This window comes from Xyrauchen texanus, chromosome 5, assembly GCF_025860055.1.
Source record: "Xyrauchen texanus isolate HMW12.3.18 chromosome 5, RBS_HiC_50CHRs, whole genome shotgun sequence".
Lineage (NCBI taxonomy): Eukaryota > Metazoa > Chordata > Actinopteri > Cypriniformes > Catostomidae > Xyrauchen > Xyrauchen texanus.
This window is the reverse complement of record NC_068280.1, coordinates 2,302,317-2,316,284: the sequence shown is the minus strand read 5'-3', so window position 1 is coordinate 2,316,284 and position 13,968 is coordinate 2,302,317. Positions and strand designations below refer to the sequence as shown.

General features: G+C 37.6%; 1 protein-coding gene across 1 annotated transcript; it reads right to left on the bottom strand.

Moving 5' to 3' along the window:
- Positions 1–639: 639 nt before the first annotated feature.
- LOC127643904 (putative RNA-binding protein Luc7-like 2) lies at positions 640–10,425 on the bottom strand. The gene is made up of 9 exons (XM_052126843.1): positions 9,769–10,425; positions 9,598–9,692; positions 7,629–7,727; positions 5,401–5,511; positions 5,126–5,269; positions 4,747–4,923; positions 4,495–4,673; positions 2,928–3,059; positions 640–1,119 (listed from the first exon to the last, which is right to left on the bottom strand). The coding sequence occupies exons 1-9, from the start codon at positions 9,827–9,829 to the stop codon at positions 900–902; spliced, it is 1,218 nt and encodes a 405-aa protein (XP_051982803.1). The 5' UTR covers positions 9,830–10,425; the 3' UTR covers positions 640–899.
- Positions 10,426–13,968: the final 3,543 nt, after the last annotated feature.

The window sequence follows — 13,968 nt, the reverse complement described above, 5'->3', positions numbered from 1 at the left end:
AATAAAGATAAACAAAGAGCCAGCTTAAAAAGCAAGAACAAAAGTCTCTCCGCTGTGTTTGAGTTATTCCGGCAGGTCTCCACTTCCTTTTCACAACATAAAAAATAAACAACTTAGAAACTCACTCGTTCTGCTTTCATCAGTTATTACTTTGGTTTGCCGACTAATCTGGACCATCTAGAGCAATCCGAGGGGGCGTTAGTTCACAAAACACGCGCCTGACAAGTTTGAAACCATTTATAAAAGTCTTTCGTCAACTGTTGCATTAAGCCACAATTTACGCACAAATGTATTTATGAACTATTTACACAAAATCTTTCTGCTTGTGTTTCATTAATGAAGCCGAACGGATCGAACGCACAACAAATGAGCAGAACGAAACGTGTAAATCGCACATAAAGACATTTCACGTAATTGTTGAATTCAATTCAATGGGAAAATGACATTCGAATGGATTTATGAACCATTTACACACATTTGTGTGTCAATATCTCCCGATGTGTGTTACTGTTGTGTGTGTGTGTCTCCGGCGTTCTCTGTATCTCAAATAAACGTTATACAGGTCTCTCACACTCATACACACTCTGATCATTGTGGCCGTCTTCCTCTCTGCCGCCGTTCGGCTTCCACTGATGTATGAATAACCAGATGGTAAAGACACACACACACACACACACACACACACACACACACACACACACACACACACACACACACACACACACACACACACACACACACACAAAGCTCAAATCAGTCCAGGAACTCTTCTGTGAACAGATTGATGGATTGACGCGAGCGTGTCACTGATATCCAGTTATTGACAGATCAGTGTTGGCGGTAAGAGACAGAACAGGGAATGATGGCTACAGTATGTAAAGTATTTCTCTCTTTGTGTTCTAGATCTCTCCGGACTCTCTCTCCTCTGAACTGGAGCGCTGCTCTCTCTCCAGCGAGACGGACCTCTCTCGCTCTCTCATTCGGGTCATGTCGGGGGTGGAGGGGGACATCTCTCTCTGCATCTCCCTCCGTCCGTTATCTCTCCATCTCTCTTCTGGGGCGTTCTCCCTCCATCTCTCCTGAGGAAGAGCGGGCTCCGGATCTCTGGTGTGGGAAGATCTGGAACACAAGTGAGAATAGTCATTTATTTTATCATTTTATTTGATCTGGCTCAAAGGAAATAAATATTAAAATAAAAACAAATTATAATAATTTGAAAAATATATAAAAACATTTATATATATATATTTAAATAAACAGTAACAGTGAATAACAAAACTAAGAGCACAAGTGATGATCATCTCATGTATATTAAGAACATTTAATATAAATATTAAAGTCAAAATAAAGTGACATTTTAAGTTATAAATGTTTTTTCATTTATTTATATTAAAAACAAATATTTTTTTAAATAAATTAAATTAACAATAACTGAATTATTTTTGTTTTATCTAAAATGCATAAAGACCTAAAAAAAATTAAAAATTTTATAAAATTAAAATAATTAAATGCTCAGATGAGTCAGAGAAGAACTTTTTTAAATACATTTTTTTTATTTAAATTTTTGTGGATCTGGCCTCCATTTTAAAATAAACAAATACAATACATTTGTTTTTAAAATAATGTAATAATATATGAATATATATGAAAAAATATTTTAAATAAATTAAATTAGCAGTGACAATAAATATTTGATCTAAAGTGTAAGTAATGACATAAAACCTAAAGATCAGAAGTGACGCTCGTCTCTCATGTGAAGAAATGCTTTAAAGGAATTTTATTATAAATTTGTTTTTAAAATTTACAAATTATTGTTTTTTTTTAAATTTGATCTGTCCTAAAAATATATATATATTTTTTTAAATAATGTAATAATATATATATTATATATTTAAAATAAACAGTAAAAGTGAATAAGTGAATTTTATGTAAATATAAAATACTAAAAACAAAACATAAGTGATGCTCATGTCTCAAGCCATTTTATTATTAAATTATTTTTTTTTAATTAAATTTAGAATAATTTACCATTTTATTTTATATATATATATATATATAGTTATTTATTTTATCAGGTCCATATTTAAAATAAATAAATAATGAAAAACAATGCATTTGTTTTTATAATCATTAATTAAATATAACTACAGTAACAGTATTAGGAAAATATATTAACAAATTTTTTTTTTTAATAAGTTAAAATAACAACAGCTGAATTATTTTTCTGTTTTATCTCAAATGTGTAAAGACCAAAAAAATACCCAAAGATCACAAGTGAATGCGAAGAGACAGAGAACGAATTTTATTATAAAATTTAAATTTTATATTTAATGTATTTATTTATATCTGGCCTAAATTTTAAAACAAAATAAATGGTTATACAGACATTTTAAATAATTTAATAATAAATATGAATATATTAAAAATGTATATTATTTTGAATAATTTAAATGAATATTTTCCTATTTTATCGAACATGTGTAAAGACCTAAACAAACAAACAAACAAACAAACAAAACAAAAAGTGCACATGTGAGGAGATTAGTCAGAGAAAGAATTTATAAGAATTAAATTTATTTTTGTAATTCGTTATAATTAATTACCATTTTCATTTATTAATTTTTATTTTTGATCAGGCCCACATTTTTAAATAAAAAAAGACATTTATTTTTTAAAATAATTGAAAATATTTAAGAAGCATTTATAAACTAATATTTTTTAAATAAGTTAAATAGTAACAGTGAATCATTTCCTGAAAGTTTGTCATGTGAAGATATTAGTCAGAGAAGGTATTTTATTATTTCGATATATATATATATATATTTTTTTAAAATACATTTTATTATTAACAATGCTATTTTTATTTGATCTGGCTAATTTGATTATATTAGCCGCGTTTGAAGCCATGGTAAAAGCGGTTGCGGTACCTCTTCCTTTTGCTTCTGTGCGAGTGAGAGCGAGAGCGATGGCGCTCTTTGTGTCTGTGTTTCCTCTCGCGTTCCCTCTCTCCATCCTCACGGTGTCGACGAGAGTGATGAGACGATGAGCTCCCAACATCCCTGAGACACACAGAGAGACACTCAACAGGCATGAACCCACACGTCAGCGCTAAATCTCTTTGTAAAGCAAGTCACATACAGACGGCACAATTATTCAAATATAGAGACAAACATAAACACAAACACTTCAAAATAAAAGCACGACAGAAAGAGATCACTACTGTATAGTTATGAAATATTCTCTGTAATACTACAAATAATAATGTTATGCAGCACTTTGACACAAACATCTCCAGTGTATTTTAGCTTGTATACAGAACCTCACCGCACAATCACTTCATTTGATAAAAGTTTTACTTTATTTAAACACCATTTTGATGGTGAATAAATTGCTGACATGGGAGTTAAAAAAAAAAAAAAAAAGAAAAGGTTTTGGTTCTCGTAATGGGACATCCCTATTATGAGTATCTGTCAAATCCCCTCTGTGAACCTCTAATATATGTGTTATATTAAAATATCTGATTTAAAGGGACAGTACGCCCTCATGCCGTTCCAGATGTGTGTGACTTCCTTTCCTCTGCTGAACACAAATTAAGATTTAGGAAGAATATTTCAGCTCTGTAGGTCCATACAATGCAAGTGAATGGTGACTGAAAATTTGAAGCTCCAAAAAGCACATAAAAGCAGTATAGAAGTAATCCACACGACTCCAGTGGTTTAATCCATGTGTTTAGAAGTGATATGATGGGTGTAGGTGAGAAACAGATCTACATTTAAGTATGTTTTCTCCATAAATCTCCACTTTCACTTTCACATTGTCACCTACTTAGCAGGGAGAATCTATAGTATTAAAAAATAAACATAAATATGGATCTGTTTCTCCCCCACATCTATCATATAACTTCTGGAGTCATGGATTAAACCACTGGAGTCTTATTGATTACTTTTATGCTGCATTGATGTGCTTTTTGGAGCTTCATAGTTCTGGTCACCATTCACTTGCATTGTATGAAATAGTCTTTAAATATTAATTTGTGTTCTGCAGAAGAAAATGTAAAAAATGTAAACTCATCTGTCACACACATCTGGGATGGCATGAGGGTGAGTAAATGATGAGTTTACATTTTTGGGTGAACTGTCCCTTTAAACTTCAGAGCCAAAGACGCCAAAACAGAGAACTTGGATTCATTTTTGTGAATGAAGACTTAAAAGTATTCAAAGATTCAGTCATCAATCAAAATGGTTCATGCAAGTTTTGGGTGGCATATTACATGCTTAAAAATGCTTCGGTTAAACATTATGTTGGTAAATATTTATGTTTATTACAAAAATATTTTCTACTGCATTTTAGTTCTTCAATTTCAGACCTACTGAACAATGAAGGCTTTTGCATCCAGATCTCAACCTTTGACCCTTTTTAGAGCAAATCCCTCATTAGATTTCAACTTTTAACAAAACTGAGAGAATGACATGACAGTAAAACACAGTAACTGACCTCCTGCGTTCTCTCTCTCGGTCTCGCTCCCTCTCCCGCTCTCTCTCTTTCTCTCTCTCACGTTCACGCTCTCTCTCCTTCTCTTTCTCTATCTCCCACTCTCTTGCCCTCTCCTCTTCTCTGTCCCGTTCCTCTCTTCGTTTCAACCGCATGCGCTCCTGTTTCTCCGTTACGGCTTTCTGGAAATCAGTGCAACTGTGAGAAACCCAATGAGAGCGGCAGGAAACGTGTCATATGCTGGGATCATCTTACCCTCAGTTTTTCAAGTTTTTCACGGATTTCGATGAAACCTAAATGCAGTTTCCCGCCAAAGTGGTCGGCTAGGCGGCGGTCGTTGTCATGGAGGCCGAGGTAGGCGGAGCAAACCTCACACACGCGCAGCTTCTGCTGCTGGAAGCTGGAGGCCGGCATGGAGTTGCGGTAGATGTCCTACACACAGATTGTGTTCAGGTAAACAAAACGTTTGACTGCTAGAGTAATGTATATTTAATATACATGTACAGAACATATTACATACTTTAATATACTGCATTACATATTCACAATAAAAAGGAATGCTAGAGGAGGTTTAAGAGCAGGACTGCCGGTCTGTGGAAACCCTGGCGTCTGTGACCTTTGACCTTACACTGACCTCTGCCTCTCTCTTTAGGATGCGTGTTTTCTCCACCTTCTCCAGCACCTGTTGAGCCTCGTCAACATTCCCCTCTCCACCCAGCTGCTCCGCACGCGCCAGCAGCTTCCCGATCTCCTCGTTCAGCTCGTGCACACGCTCCGCCTGCAAAGACACGCACAGGCTCGGTTTAGCCAATCAAAACAAAGCTCATTTACATAAAGAAGCCTTCATAGAGAAGCACGCGAGTGAAAGCGGTTACAGATATGGCCGCTGAGAGATCAGAGGGCGTTTACCTTTGCAGCAACCTCGGCGCTGATCTCTTCCTGCGTTTCAGCCAATCTTTTCTTTGCCAGTTCTGTTCTTCTGTCGCAGTCTGCGATGAAGGACTGCAGGTGCTCTACGGCCTGAGGAGACAGTCAGCCACAATATCAACGTGTTCATTTTATTTGATTATTATAACTATAACAAATATTTATGTCCACCTGGAACTACAGAATGACGTCAAGCTCCCCGATAAACATGAATAACAGAGACAATTACCCATAAATGTTCGGGATGCACAGACAAACTTTTTTTGGGACGAAAATGACATAATGCAGCATTTATGTGAAATGCACTTGGTTTAATTACGGGACATTTCATGCACATTGATTTATGATAAAAAGGTTGTGCTAAAAGGCAAAACACTATATATGTACATACACTCGCCTAGAGGATTATTAGGAACACATACTAATACTGTGTTTGACCCCCTTTCACCTTCAGAACTGCCTTAATTCTACGTGGCATTGATTCAACAAGGTGCTGAAAGCATTCTTTAGAAATGCTGGCCCATATTGATAGGATAGCATCTTGCAGTTGATGGAGATTTGTGGGATGCACATCCAGGGCACGAAGCTCCCGTTCCACCACATCCCAAAGATGCTCTATTGGGTTGAGATCTGGTGACTGTGGGGGCCATTTTAGTACAGTGAACTCATTGTCATGTTCAAGAAACCAATTTGAAATGATTCGAGCTTTGTGACATGGTGCATTATCCTGCTGGAAGTAGCCATCAGAGGATGGGTACATGGTGGCCATAAAGGGATGGACATGGTCAGAAACAATGCTCAGGTAGGCCGTGGCATTTAAACGATGCCCAATTGGCACTAAGGGGCCTAAAGTGTGCCAAGAAAACATCCCCCACACCATTACACCACCACCACCAGCCTGCACAGTGGTAACAAGGCATGATGGATCCATGTTCTCATTCTGTTTACGCCAAATTCTGACTCTACCATCTGAATGTCTCAACAGAAATCGAGACTCATCAGACCAGGAAACATTTTTCCAGTCTTCAACTGTCCAATTTTGGTGAGCTCTTGCAAATTGTAGCCTCTTTTTTCCTATTTGTAGTGGAGATGAGTGGTACCGGTGGGGTCTTCTGCTGTTGTAGCCCATCCGCCTCAAGGTTGCTGCGTGTTGTGGCTTCACAAATGCTTTGCTGCATACCTCGGTTGTAACGAGTGGTTATTTCAGGCAAAGTTGCTCTTCTATCAGCTTGAATCAGTCGGACCATTCTCCTCTGACCTCTAGCATCAACAAGGCATTTTCAGCCCACAGGACTGCCGCGATACTGGATGTTTTTCCTTTTCACACCATTCTTTGTAAACCCTAGAAATGGTTGTGCGTGAAAATCCCAGTAACTGAGCAGATTGTGAAATACTCAGACCGGCCCGTCTGGCACCAACAACCATGCCACGCTCAAAATTCACACGAACGAGCGCTACAGAGATCAGTGGAGTGCATTCAGTTAGTATAAAGTTCACATACCCAGAAGTTTTGAAGACGATGAAGCGTTCACTCTCTTTGGTTATTAGTGCATTAATAAAGAGTGTTTCCCGTGCTTGTGCCGAAACACAGTGCTGAAATATCCCCACTGACGGTTCAAGCAGCTCTACATCACAATAATAATGTATAACTAGAGAAGTAAAGTGTGTTTAAGCTAGATAGATCTGATGTTGCTAGCACTTAGCTAGGCATTGCCAGGGATGGATTACCGACCGGGCCAATGGGGCTACTGCCCAGGGTGGGCCCTGGACTTTACGGTTGTGCGATCCAGTTTGGTGATCTCCCCGCTTGAAAACCCATCAACAATGAACACCCCGCTGCTAAACAGTTTTGGATGGGGGCCTTTGGTGATAATTGGCCCTGGGGCCTTTGAAAGTCATAATACATCCATGGGCATTGCTAGCATGTTTTAGTATGTTGCTAGCATGTTGCTTTACAGCATACGTCAGAACAGCCTGAAGGGGTGTGATGAACTTGGTGGATGTAGCTTGAATCCTCTAAAGGAGTTATTACAGGAAAACAGTTTCACACTTGAATGGGTGTCTATGACTATAACCTACAGACTGTTATTCTCTCTAAGAGGTTGTCTCCCAATTAATTTGAGAATTGTGTCTCCCATTAAAACCACAACCACCAAAAATATGAATGTTAGTAGTCGACCCACTCTGGCACATCGCTACTTCATACTCACATCCAGTTCAAAGAAATACTCCTGCTGTTTAGCGGCGATCTCATAGTCTGCTCTCAGAGCGAGATCATGAATTTTAACACACTCCCCCAAATCCATGCGCTGCACAAACATGAACACAAACTGGGTTAGAGACATCAGGCATCATTTTCACATCATGTGACTTAAATAAGAGGGTACAAGTATTATAAACTAATAAAATGATCAAACAGATCTTAGCAGTTAAGTCATAAGCACAGAGGTTATTAACTAAAGACAAATGAACATAATTAAGAGCAATGGCGTAGCCAAGCAGCCCACCCAAATTAGACCCAGGCCCACCCAGAGAATATTAGAGATAATTCTTTGACTTAACATATAGCTTTAAAATCAGTCCATCCAGGATTTCGCAATCGCAAGAATTCTTGCAAATTCAACCGATCTCTGCATTAATTGCGGCAGCTTGCAATTATTTTTATAATTTCCACAAACTTTTACTTTTATTCATTAAAGTGGCATTCAACTGATCACAATATATCGTCAGGAAATTAATAATGTGATAATTTACTATTATAATTTGAAAACCATGTTCAGAACTTCTTAAACGACTTCAAAGATTTCTCATCAAAAAATCCTCCACATGCAGCAATGACAGCTTTACAGATGCTTGTTATTCTAGCGGTCAGTTTGTCCAGATACTCAGGTGACCTTTCACCCCACCCTTCCTGTAGCACTTGACCTTTGACCCCACACTTCCTGTAGCACTTGTCATAGATGTGACTGTCATGTCGGGCACTTCTCGCACACCTTACAGTCTAACTGATCCCACAAAAGCTCAATGGGGTTCAGATCCGTAACACTCTTTTCCAGTCATCTGTTGTCCAGTGTCTGTGTTTCTTTGCCCACTCAAACCTTTTTTTTTTTTTTTTTTCTGTTTCAAAATTGTCTTTGCAGTTCTTCCCATATGGGCCGCCCCCCTGAGTCTTCTCTTTACTGTTGTACATGAAACTGGTGTTGAGCGGGTAGAATTCAAAGAAGCTGTCAGCGGAGGACATGTGAAGCGTCTATTTCTCAAACTAGAGACTCTGATGTACTTATCCTCTTGTTTAGTTGCACATCTGACCTTCCACATCTCTTTCTGTCCTTGTTAGAGACAGTTGTGCTTTGTCTTTGAAAACTGTAGTGACACCTTTGGATGAAATCTGCAGTTTCTTTTGCCATTTCAAGCATTTTATCGCCTTCATTCCTCAACACAATGATTGACTGATGAGTTTCTAGAGAAAGCTTCTTTTTTGCCATTTTGGCCTAATATTGATCTTAAGACATGCCAGTCTATTGCATACTGTGGCAACTCAAAAACAAACACTAAGTTAATGTTAAGCTTCATTTAATGATCCAAATATCTTTCAACTGTGTTTGATATAATGGCAAGAGATTTTCTAGTAGCAAATGATCAGTTTAGCATGATTACTCTAGGATAAGAATGACTTTTTTCAAATCGTGATGGTGCTGTATTTTACATCAGTAATGACCTGACTATACTTTGTGATCAGTTGAATGCCACTTTGGTGAATTAAAGTACCAATTTCCTTCCAAAACAGCAAAATCTGCACATTATTCCAAACTTTTGGCCGCCGGAGTATATGTAATTACATTTAGAATGTATTTAACACAATTATAGTGGCATGTAATGATGATTTGAGAGTTTTCACTGCAAAACAACCCCACTCAAACAATACCACAAATTGCATTACAAAATTTGAGAAAATCTGCAGCAATTTCAGTCATTTTGGGCCACAAAAATCAGGAAAAAGTGCCGCTAAATCCTGCCGGGACTGTAAAACGTATAAATTCTGCCGCTTTGCTGATAAGGAAAATTTGTTTACATTTTTTTTTTTTTTTTTTTATCTTGGGCCATCCATTTTTATTGAAGCCCACCCCAAAAGTAATTTCCTGGCTACGCCCTTGAATAAGAGTGATTATCCACACTTACAGTTCCAGACAGGATGTCATGTGGACAGGACTCCAGCAGGTGACTCTTACAAACACGATCATCTGTAAACTTGATCCTCTGCCTCATCGTGTCTCCTGAGAAGACCAGAATCAAGTCATGTCAAAACGGCAAGTTTAGTTTCGATTTGTTGAGAATGAAATAAACACTCACCATCTCTGCCGGTGCCCATGAGCTGATCCAACATGGCTCTCATCTGCGCCTGTGCCGACATCTTTCACCCCTCTGGTTCGGATTGATCGCTGGATGTGATTGATCAATCTATCTGATCAGTTTTAATGTTGATTTGAGCTGATCTATTCAACCTCATGCAGCAGGCCTCAGCACCTCAGGCCGCCAAAAAAAATAAACAAAAACCCTTCAGAACGAAAACACCATCTAGCACCACCACGCACACGTCTGTCCTTTAAAATCACCGCAGTGTGGAGTTTATAGCTGAAATAACGCTGAAATAAATGAAATCTGCCATTAGTTTTGAGTTTGAAATCAGTCTCGTGCGTTAGCAGCTGCGGCTAACTCCCCCTCAATTCGCCATTTGTGCGCTCATTTATCAGTCCTAAGGCTGCTTTATCAACCCGCAGATTAAAACTCTGTGTAAGGGTCAATATTCGCAAATGTTTGACAATTTTTATTTATTGTTTTGTTGTTTTTATTTCGGACTTCCGACCCGCGCGCAGCTCCAGTTTAGTTACAGGGCCTCGGAGGAAGTGCCGCACAGAGCGAGCGCTGATTGGATGAGGGAGCAGTGACGTCATGGCGGTAGCGCTGCTGCGTGCGCAGGTCGGCGTCGTGTGAACGTTTCTAACCGAACTGAACCTCGCTTCAAATTATGTTTAGATAGCGTTATATTTGGTTTTACTAATATCCCCTCAAATAAAAGGAAAGAATACTATATTATACATTTAATTTTTGCTAAATTTCATATACATAAATCTAAGTACAGTAAATCCCAACCTTTGTTTTTGGTTCTTGAAAAAGAAATTCAAATATATTATTTTTCATTCACATAATAAGAAAGCAATTAAAACTGTTTCTATATGTGAGTCCTTCAATATATTTACATGATGTTTACATGAACGTAGTTTGTGTGAAAAGTGCAAATCAATCCCAGAACAACAGCAAAGGAGCTTGTGAAGATGCTGGAGGAAACAGGTGGACGAGTATCTAGATCAAGGCCGGATTTACCACCGGGCCGATTGGGCCTGTGCCCGGGGGCCTCCGACCGGTAGGGGGCCTCCAAGACCCCTCTAACTGTGTGGCCTCATCCATTTTTTTCTTTCTTTTTTTTTTTACATTTAAAATTAAATTAAAATTAAAGTAATTAATGAATGTGTATTTGTGTGTTAACAATAATTTAATTGCACACAAAAATGATCATGATCAGTTTTGTGTCTGTGTCGGCTGTGTCTGATGATGACAATGAGTCTGCGGTTACCGCGGAAACTGTTGGTAGAGGCAAGACCGGCGGTAGAAGATAGTGTGAAAAAAAGAGAATTGAGGGCATCAAAAAACAAACCTTCCAAATCTGCGTGCACCGACCCACCTAAATAAATATTTTTTCTGATTTAGCTAGAGTTCAGCACCCGCATTATGATATGTTGATTTTAAATCATGTAACGTTGTTGTATTAATGTTGACTGTTCATTTTTATGACCAGATATGTGGTCTAGGCTTATCAATGCATAATGTGTGGGAGTCATTCTCAAGTTCAGGGTACTTTCACGTAATATTTCACATAATATTTTAAAAGTAGCCTATATCTTTAGTCTTTGTCCATCAGTTCACTGCAGAGAAGTATAGCTTTGTTGTTTTTAATATTTTTAGAACCTTCTGCTGATTAACCTGCTGGGGTCGACGGACGCGCCAGCGCCTCCTGCTGGATTTTTCCGTCATTACAGCGGAAACGACATAAAATTCTCCGTCATTTTGGGGCATACAGATAAGTGTAAGACATCATTAGAGACTATAAAGGGTTTACTTTTATTTGTGTACACTCACAAATACAACAATACCTTGTTTTGTAAAGTAAAGAAAATAAAAAGGGTGAGCTATCAGACGTCTCTGTCCTCACGAGCATATTTCTGAAATATTCTGGGAGGGGGGCCTCCAAGATTTTGTGCCCATGGGCCTCTGCTTTCTAAATCCGTGCCTGATCTAGATCCACAGCAAATCGAGTCCTATATGGACATCACCTGAAAGGCTCAGCAAGGAAGAAGTCGCTGCTCCAAAACCACCATAAAAAAGCCAGAGTACAGTTTGCAAGTGCACACGGGGACAAAGATGTTTTTGGAGAAATGTCCTTTTATCCAATAAATCTGCACTCTCACAATCTTCTTTTGATTTTGGTGATTCACATTCTATGTGCATTTTACCACCTACTGGGCAGGGAGGAGAATTTGTAGTAAAAAAGGACTTAAATATTGATCTGTTTCTCACCCACACCGATCGTATCACTTCTGAAGACATGGATTAAACCACTGGAGTCTTATGAATTATATTTATGCTGCCTTTTATGTGCTTTTTGGAGCTTCATAGTTCTGGTCACCATTCACTTGCATTGTATGGACCGACAGAGCTGAAATATTCTTCTAAACTTCTAGGATGGCACGAGGGTGAATAAATGATAAGAGTTTACATTTTTGGGCATACTGTCCCTTTAAATACTTTGTTTTATTAGTTTAATTAATGATTACACAATTACATTTTATGGAAATATGTTGTGTAATTGAAAAGTGTTCATCTTAAAAATAATTTGTCAAAAACATAATGGCTTATAATATAATTATTTGACTTATTTGTAATTATTATTAGTGATAATATACTTTAATTGTTATAATCCAATTATTTTAAATAATATAATTTATCCAAGTTTTTTGTGGTGATATTTAAACTTTTCATACTGGGTCAATATTAGCATATTTAAGTAATTATCAGTATTGATTTGATTAGGCAGATCATTTCCGGGATTTATTCCAGTTCAGTCAATGGGAAATAATCCATACCCAGATTTCTTTCACTTAATAAAAGTGTTTATGCCCGATTTAACCTGAAGCATAAACTCTGAATCGTGGCTTTAATGAATGATTTTGTAGAACACATAGATTTATGATATTTGCCATGCAAAAAACTATATTTCAGTGCATTTATAAGTAATGATCACAAACACATTTTTGTTCTCTCTGTTTATTGTACTGATGTGGAAGAGACATCTCTTAATTTATGCATGTTGTATAATATATTCATATGTATAAAAAAAACATCCAATCTAATAGTTTTTCTCCAACTACTTCCACAGAATACAAAATGAAACCCAGTTGATTATCAATTAGAATAATAAGAAGAACAAACAGAAACACCGAGAGGGCCTCTTAGACCGACATCCATCCACCGAACGCAAAGTCACCGGACACGGCGACGGACACCTTCTCGTTTTGGCACCAGATGTTGGGATGAAATTCATCTCACCACACTACAGCACATGGAAAAGATATAAGCCAGTTTACTGGTCTGAAATATCTCATTTTATAATACTCATGCACCCATCCCAGTAATTTCCCGATAATCCTGAAAGTTCATCAATAGAGACGGATGGATGAATGGAGCTTTGGCACGGCGGTTAACTCTCCAAGAGCGTCAAACCATTTCAAACGGAATGTTTCAATACTTTTGAATATTTGAATCTTACAGTAATTGTTTCAAATCCTAGAATTGGTTCTAAAAGGAGACTTTGATCTCAAACTCTTCAAGATAAGCTTGAATTGTTCATGGCGTCCAGTTCAGCGTGGCGTGTCGAGTCTTTAGAGGGCCTCAATGAAAGCTTTTGAACAACAGTTTAATCACTAAGTATCACAATTCATGGATATACAGTGTTTAGATACACGTGAAACAAATCAACATCTCAGTCAAAAAGAAAAGTCAACATGATGAACCAAATATTGTACCTTCAGAACACTACAAATCTACACACGGATGACCTATAATGATGCTACATTTTCTTTAGGATGACTCTTCCATATTTCCATATTCATAGTTTGGTCCTAAAATCAAAACATTTAAAATGTGTCACCAAACACAGCAAAAATCTAATAAAAAGTTGAGCTGTATTATGAAATAAACGGAATAAAGAAAAACGGCGCTGATGATTTGACACATTTACAGCTGCTACATTGTTTCTCCTTGTGTCTTAATTGAACCTTATTGTGAGAAAAACGGGGCGCTATTATGAGCGAGACATTTACACGATTTCTATGATCTTTTTGCTCTGGTGTCGTCAGAGAGCCATAGGCGTCTGCACAGCTCTGAGTGGGCGTCACTCCGTCTCATTCAGCCAATCAGACATCAGTGGGCGTGGTG

Excerpts from the sequence above, each read along its gene's own strand:
- LOC127643904 (XM_052126843.1), bottom strand. The coding sequence starts at position 9,829 with ATGTCGGCACAGGCGCAGATGAGAGCCATGTTGGATCAGCTCATGGGC. Across the intron at positions 4,674-4,746 it reads AAAAACTTGAAAAACTGAGG|AAAGCCGTAACGGAGAAACA; the intron begins GTAAGATGATCC and ends ACTGATTTCCAG. Across the intron at positions 1,120-2,927 it reads CACAGAAGCAAAAGGAAGAG|ATCTTCCCACACCAGAGATC; the intron begins GTACCGCAACCG and ends CTTGTGTTCCAG.